At 45.1% G+C, this 7,627-nt stretch overlaps 1 protein-coding gene across 1 annotated transcript; it reads right to left on the bottom strand.

Moving 5' to 3' along the window:
- Positions 1 to 1,608: 1,608 nt before the first annotated feature.
- On the bottom strand, positions 1,609 to 6,993 carry LOC146759546 (hydroxysteroid dehydrogenase-like protein 2). The gene is made up of 6 exons (XM_085510426.1): positions 6,966 to 6,993; positions 6,565 to 6,784; positions 4,966 to 5,084; positions 4,304 to 4,402; positions 2,420 to 2,614; positions 1,609 to 1,940 (listed from the first exon to the last, which is right to left on the bottom strand). The coding sequence occupies exons 1-6, from the start codon at positions 6,991 to 6,993 to the stop codon at positions 1,882 to 1,884; spliced, it is 720 nt and encodes a 239-aa protein (XP_085366552.1). The 3' UTR covers positions 1,609 to 1,881.
- Between the last annotated feature and the right edge of the window lie 634 nt (positions 6,994 to 7,627).

The raw sequence follows: 7,627 nt of genomic DNA, 5'->3' as shown, positions 1-7,627 counted from the left end.
GGCCATGCACTTCCAGCTACAGCTCATCCAATTCCAAGACCACAAAGAGAGGTGAGCCTGTCAGCTCATCCATCAGCAAGATGTTTCCTGCCACCAGTAGCTGCCTCAGTTCTGCCAAACCCGTTTGTTACTCACCAGTGAACATCTTCACAAAGTCGCCACTTGACATGCTCATCACAACATCAGCTGCTGCAGGAGGCTTCCCAAACCCAGCACTCCCACTGCTGGTTTTCAGGTCAAGGTACCAAGTGCCTCCTTCATCACCTGAGTGGAACAGGGAGAACCTGTGGCAGCACCACAAGGACTGATGTGCCCTGCCCTTTGCTACCCCCGCCTGCTTTTCTCTCCCATCTTCGTGCTAGACATGCTGGAGGTGCTGTGCCAGAAGCTGCCCCGCGCTCTCTGTGCAGACAAGGTCAGCCCCAGCAGATGCCCCACAGTGCCACAGTGTCAGGGGACAAGGCAGTGGCTGCTGGTGGAGCTGGAGGCAGCAGGGGTTTGGAACAGAACTACCATGCTGACCCTGTGCAGCACGGCCAGCAGGGTGACACAGCAGAAATGAAACACCACGAAAACACACCACAGTCCCCAAAAGAGCAGCACATGCTGCTGATGCAGAAAGCATCTCCCTGTGACAACAGCAGCAGGGTAAATCCCACATGTGCTGAAGTTGGCTCTAAAAGGCAGCATCTTATAGAGCACACCCAAAGATGTCCCTGTTCCTAGACCAGTTATAAAAGACAAGTGTTTACATGTGAAAATACAGACTGACTCTTGCTAGAAAAGTGAGCATTTGAGAATTTTACAAGTGATGGTCTTACCTGACAATTCAAACTGAAAGACGCCCTGCGTGGATTTCTCTATTTCTTTATTGAGTTCTCCCTGAATAACTCTGAATGTTTCTGCAACAGGCCCCGCTGAATATGATTCTTTATTAAGCTTGGCTCCACCTGATGCCTGTGAAGCACCTAAAAGAAACAGATGGATTCTCTGTAAAATGCTGGAACGCTCTATCTCACTTATCTTTCTAAGAATATATATGTTTTCAGCAGTTCTTCTGCAAAAGCTTCTAAGGTGTGAATCAATTCACTACTTTAATCAGCAACTTTCTACACTGCAGTGAATGTGCTCATTTAACATTAAGAAAGAGCATTTGCAATTTATAAGGCATGTAATGCTTAGCAGCCCCTAAAAGCCATGCAGAAGGTCAGTGTATCAGGAAATAATTATTCTACTCAGTGAATTGCTACTGTGTTGGAGATCTGGGCAGTTGGCAGTATCAGTTCCTGGCAGAAAAGTCTAAGTGCGCACTCACAAATAGTATTTTCAAGGGAACTGGGTTCTTTTCAAACTTAGCCTCTTTCTTTCCTATATTTGGTTTGGCACTCCTATAAAACATATTCAGTATTCCTATTTGCCCTCCAATAGAAACATCACTATTCTGAAAAAGTGAACCTGATGCTTTTGTAAAAAAACAACTTCTCTATTTCATCTTGTAGACATTCACATCATGTACGACTGTGAGAACTTCATGTAGGAATAGAAGCTTCTCAAGTTCTCACACTGCAAGAAAGATGTAACACTCCTGCAAAATATGCTGATTGCTTGTGATTTTTTTACAGCAATATTTACTCATAATCTTCATACCACTTAACTCTGGTGGTAAAAAGCAAAAAGGTTGTTCAAAACAAGGTGCTGATTATGAACTGTGAAAGTTGCAGACACTAAAGTCACTTCCATAAATCAAACAGCCCAAATACAAGAGATTTTGCCACATAGCTTGAATGTAGTCCAAAAGTAACTTGAAATAGAGGAGGCATTCATTATCATCACAAATAATCGACATGTACATGCAGAGGTTGCCCTTCCACGGCCTTCTGATTATGTGGCTGTCATGTCAGTTTCAGCATCCAAGAAGAAGCCAGGCATCAGGGGGTGACCTAAAGGGGAGTTGAACAATAACAGTAAGCCCAAGTAAGGGTGAACAGCACAAACAGGAATCCATTCTGAAGGCAACAGCACCTCAATTTACCAGTAAATGAACTACAGGTTGAAAGAAGACGAGGTGACATGTTTAGGTTCTGGTACATTTAAAATCAGACCCAGAAGCCTCTTACAAATTCAGTCAGAAACATCTGAAGATGAAGAAACACTATCTCACTATTTGGTAAATAGTAATACATGCGCTTGTGGTGCAGGTCTATTTTCTTTTTGCTAATGGGTTTAATATATATATATATATATATATTTATATAGGCATTGATTATTAGAGCCTCAGTGGACTATTATGTGCTTTCCCAGAATCCACATTCTCAAACGTGAGGCAAAGCATCTTTTGACTGAGTCAAAGGAATATATCCATATTCCCCATATGGCCTTCCTTCCTTCGCAAACTTCTCATTTTAAAGATCTCTTTTACCTGGTGCAATTGCATAGACATCAAAATCCTTAACGCCTTCTTCTCTCAGTAGAACTTCATCAATAATGAAGTTTCCAGTGAAAGTTTTCGGCTTTGTTAAAATGCAATATGCAGCATCTGCAATTATGTCAGTTTTTCTGCACTGCTTCTCTATTCCGGATCCTCCCAGCATATCCATAGCAGCTGTATGTATGGCTGGAAAATTCAGAGGACAGGAAATTACAAGTTTAACACTAATGACATCACATACTCATCTCTTTGGCAAATGCATAAACTTTATTCTCCTCTCACATGAAAGTAAATCATGAGAAGACTAAACTGTGAAATACCATCAACCAGCGAAGAATGGTCAACCAGCAAACAATCCTCAAAGTGTAAAGATTCCCTTACTTGAAAAGTATTAAAGGAACCAAAAGAGGAATAAAGGGAAGAACTCCTTGTAATATTCATATTATTCAATGCTTCTATCAATACTTTCCACACAAAGACTTCCTCTGGCTTTATTCAGGACATGAAAAACTAACAGGACAACTATCTTTCTCAAAGTGAACGTGCATCAGCAATTAACATTTTCTGCAGCCATTACCATACTGAAAATCTCAATTTTAGCCCCACAATAACTTGTGAGATAACAAAGTGACTCTAAGTTAAAGATGAGAAACCCAATAGCACAAACTCAAACTTTTCCTGGCTTATGCTCCTCTACTTTCACATTACAGCCAATTATTATTGTTCTAAATATAGCAAAACTATGGGCAAAGACTGATATGAAAAACCATCTACTGTCCTGCAATCTGCACATCCTTCCATCTATTTCATACAAAGTGCTGCTGGTTTTCCATTAATTCATACATACAGCATCTTCCACTTTGACCCTGCAGTACCTCTACTACTCATTCACACTCTTACATCCTTTTGGCAGGCTACCTCTTTCACTTTTAGTTAAATCAAGAGCTCATAACATCTCACTATCAGCATATTTTCTTGTTTCAAGGAGCTGGATGAACCAATAGAACCATACTAGCACAGTGTTAATCTCCAGCATTGAAGCTGATCACATATATATGATGTTCTTTAAATTAAAAACTTTGTAATTGTAATGTAGATACTACAGAAGTCACCTCTCTCACTCTCTAAAGTAGTTAACTTTTGTTTTGGCAGATAAACCTTTCAAAACAACATTTTTCTTCCTAGACTGAACATTACAAACTTTTAAACTTCAGAACATGAACAGTTTTCATCAAGGAAACACCGAAACATACAAATTTTGAAAGCTCACTTGCTGCTTCTAATGCTTTCAAGACACTGGTCTCTTTGTTCAGCAGCTACCAAACCTTCAACAGCAGCCCTGGTCCTCACTGACCCATGGACAATAAACTGGAGCTAGTATAAGATGGGCACACCAAGTTATTTTTCTGCTATGCGGCCCTTCAGTGTGCTGTGACTTGCAAGAAGTGTTGGATGGTTGTGTGAAAAAGCAATTGATTTCCCACTCAGCCAAAACTTTTTTTTTTTTTTTACATCTACAGATGTAAAAAAATATATCTATATCTTGTCAGCTTCATCTATTTCCTGGCAATCTAACTAGCTGGGGATTCTAAATATTGACATAAATGTCCAATACTACTCAGGGATGGTGTGCAAACCAAAGTTTGAGTCATGTTGAAAGGAGCAGTGACAAGACAGGAGAAAAAGCAGAATGTGCTCAGGCTGAAGGTAAGTTTAAGTGAAAACAGGAAGGCAACAGTGAGAACTAGGAAAGAAAGCCAATACCCACACAACATCTTTGATCACAAAAAAATACACAGAAGTGCTTGGTGTTCTGAATCAGTCCTAAATAAGACCACCTGTATAGGACAAAACACAACAATTCAAAATAATCACCTGTTTTAGGCCATAAAGCATTGACAGCAACTTCTCCTTTAAATTCTTCTGCCATTCCCAAGACACACATGGACATGCCATATTTACAAATTGTGTAGGCTACAAAAAGCACACAAAAATCCCATATTTAGTAGGATACATATTTAGTCTACACATAGAATTTTACTTTTGAAGGATGTAAGTCACGGAAAAATCAACTTTCTGGGGTCAAAGCATCATCTTCCTAGAGTACATAAACTCTCCCAGCTCCTACCACCCCCTTCAGATACAAACTGACCCTTTTACATGAGTATTGAATTGGGGAGGGAAAAAAAAAAGGAAAAAAGCACGTTGTAAATCCTTTTTGTATACTCTGAGAAGGGGATGTTGCAGAGAAGGAACATGGACTTGCAAGAGGAGTTTAACCATGTTCCAGGTGTTGATGTTTAAAAGATAATCCACAGGTTTAAGATGAGCAACATATGTTCTAGCCCAAAGACGCAATTGGGGCCTCCTTCACTCCTCAAAGATAATTTCTATTTAAAAAGACAGCAATGAGCTTTATCGCTATCAAATCAAATGTGGAAGCATAGAGAAAAAAAGATTTTGCCTTCCTATCTCTATTGGGAATAGAAAACATGGTGTAGTATTAAGAAATCCTATGAAAAACTCTTAACTCTTACCTGCAGAACCTTCTTGGAAATATAAGCCTTTCACCACCACTGAAGACTTTTTGTACAATAATCCAAGGCTGCCCACAACAGAACTGCTGCATTCTCCAAAAGCAGAAAAGGAGTGACTTCTAAAAACAACAAAACCAACCAATTCTAACGTTTTGATACTCAGTGCAGCTCTCTGTAATTTAATTCTTTTGGCCCTCTGAACACAGAGGACCAGTAGCTCAACACGCTGTAAAGGCAAAGTCCAGGATCACAATCCCAATGCAGGGTGCCAAAGACAAGAGCCAAAAATCAGATTTTCAAAAATGACCATGATTTTCCTTAAGGCTTTCACAGTAAAACTCAGTTTGCAAGTAACTGCATTTAACCCAATAAATCCCCACAAGTCTGTCCAACCGACCAGCAGGCTGACACAGCTGTGCAAACGACTTGTGACTGAGCCCCTGTGTACAAAGGTGTCACACAGAGTGGAAGCACCAGTGAGATAAAAAGGAACTGGGAATATTGCATGAGCATTTCAGCACAGTGTGAGGAGAACCAAAGTTCACCTGCAGCTGAGACTTGCAAGGGAAGCCAGTGGCAACTTGTTTATCTGCTATAATGTGGGTAGGAAGAGCATGAACAAGGGAAAGGCGTTGCTGAGTGGCATGGGTGATTCAGTGAGAGCAGACACTGGTAGTGCCTTGCTTAGGAACATGGTTTACCAGGACATGAGAAACTAGCCATAGATGAGAGGTAATCTTAGAACTTGGAAGGTTGGAAAAGACAATATAGTCCAACCTTCAACCCATCCCCACTATGGCCACTAAACCATGTCCTTCAGTGCCACATCTAAACCCTTCCTGAACATCACCAGGGATGGTGACTTCACCACTTCCCTGGGCAGCATGTTCCAATGCATCATCAATCTCAGTAGGTAAAATCAAGCCTGGTGAACCTGATTGACTTCTGTGATAGAATGAAAGGATTTGAGGCCAAAGTGATAACAGCTGACACCATTCACATTAGCAAGGCTTTCATTACCATCTCTCAAAATACTTTTGTATCCAAGTAAATACATAATAGTCTGGATGGTTGAACAGCCTAAGGGGTAAGAGAAATGTTAACTGGACAGGTTCAGGGAGTTAGAATCATGCAGGTGGGCTCCTTTTGCAGCAGGCACGGCTGCAACCAGGGCAGCCCACAGGCTGCACCGTGGGCGCTTTCTGCACTCGTACAGGATCTCATGACTACTGCTTGCAACACACGGGAACGAATAAGGTCAACGTATGTCCCCGTTCATTAGCAGTGCAGAAATAACGCCGCAGCAGTCACTCAATTCAGATTCCACAGCACACCCACAGCCGCACTTTGCCCTCCGGACAAAGCTCGGCCCGTGAGCAAACAGCACCGAGCGGGACTCCGGGTCCGACCCAGCCGCTCCAGGGCCACCGTGCCCGGCCGCGGCCTCCACCCCGCGTCCCATCGCCCTCAAGGGGCTGCGGAGCACGCGTCTGTCCCTCCGCCCGGCCCCGGCCCCGGCCCCAGCTCTGCCCCGGCAGCTCCTGTGGCTTGGAGCTCGCGGCCCCGCCGAAGGAAGGAGGAAAGCCCAGGTCGCCTTACCCAGTGTTGGGCAGCATGGCGGCACGGCCATGGGGCGGCTGTCGGCTCGGCACGGGACGCGCTCCCCGCTCACACCGCCCTCCGCGCAGCCGCGGCCCGGGGAGCCGGGCGGAGCCAGGGCTGAGCGGGGCGGGATGAGGGGCGGGTGATGGAAGTATCGGGATGAGTTCCCTGCGGGAGTACACCTCGTTCAACCAAGCCAAAGCCTTGCACGTTTTCACTGACAAAATTAAAATAGCATCTGAGATCTCGCCCTCAAGGAAAGGACTGAATGACCAAACTGAAGTGACAACTGAAACGATTTATTATTGAAACAACCTGTCCTTATAACTATCGGTCTATCCACTACCACCTCGGGCCACTATGCGGGCGCCGACATGACCCCACTGCAGGGCGCTCACTCATCATCTTCATCATAGTTATCTTCATCGGTGCGCAGCCAGCAGCCTTCCTCTACCCAGACAGAGCTGGTGAAAGGTGGGCGCTGCGGGTCCTCCCAAGGCTCCCACTCCTCTGGCATCACCGTGACTTCATGCTGTATGTTCACCGTGAGCGATAAGGAGTGGAAAAGCAGGCCGGCCTCAGGAGCACGCTGCTCTTGCTCTCTTGGGCACCAGGGAAGTTCCTGCAGTGCTGGGCTGCGTGGCAAGCTGTCTCCCATGTAAGATGAAGCGGTGAACGACAAGGAAGTAGAAATGTCTCCAGGGCTCCAGCCGCTGTTTGGTGGCAGCAGGGACGGGTCCAGAGGCTGGTTCATTCCCCAAGCTGCTGCAGCACGCATTGGCTGGCTGTGAGAGGCTCGAGCTCGGCGTCGGCTGCGGTTTCTCCTTCGGCGCTTGGGAGGCCGGGATCCCCTGGCTGCAGCCGCCTGGGTGCCGGCTGCCGGACCCGCTGCCTGCAGGCAGCCCCTGCGGGAGCAGGAGCAGCAGCAGCAGCAGGAGCAGCAGCAGGGGCCCGTCTCGGCTCTCCTTCTCCGGGCAGATCTCGGCCTGCGCTGCTCGAGGAGCCGAGAGCTCTCTCCTCCGAACTCTGGGTTCCAGTTGACGAGAGGCTGCAAAAGGCA

Source organism: Coturnix japonica, chromosome 10 (genome assembly GCF_054131305.1).
Source record: "Coturnix japonica strain WE chromosome 10, WE-NBRP24, whole genome shotgun sequence".
Lineage (NCBI taxonomy): Eukaryota > Metazoa > Chordata > Aves > Galliformes > Phasianidae > Coturnix > Coturnix japonica.
The sequence above is the reverse complement of the archived record's forward strand: the minus strand, read 5'-3'. Positions and strand labels throughout refer to the sequence as shown.

Coding starts and splice junctions, on each gene's coding strand:
- LOC146759546 (XM_085510426.1), bottom strand. CDS start 6,993: ATGAAGATAACTATGATGAAGATGATGA. Junction 4,403..4,965: donor TTTCCAAGAAGGTTCTGCAG/GTAAGAGTTAAG, acceptor TGCTTTTTGTAG/CCTACACAATTTGTAAATAT. Junction 1,941..2,419: donor TGTCTATGCAATTGCACCAG/GTAAAAGAGATC, acceptor ACTCCCCTTTAG/GTCACCCCCTGATGCCTGGC.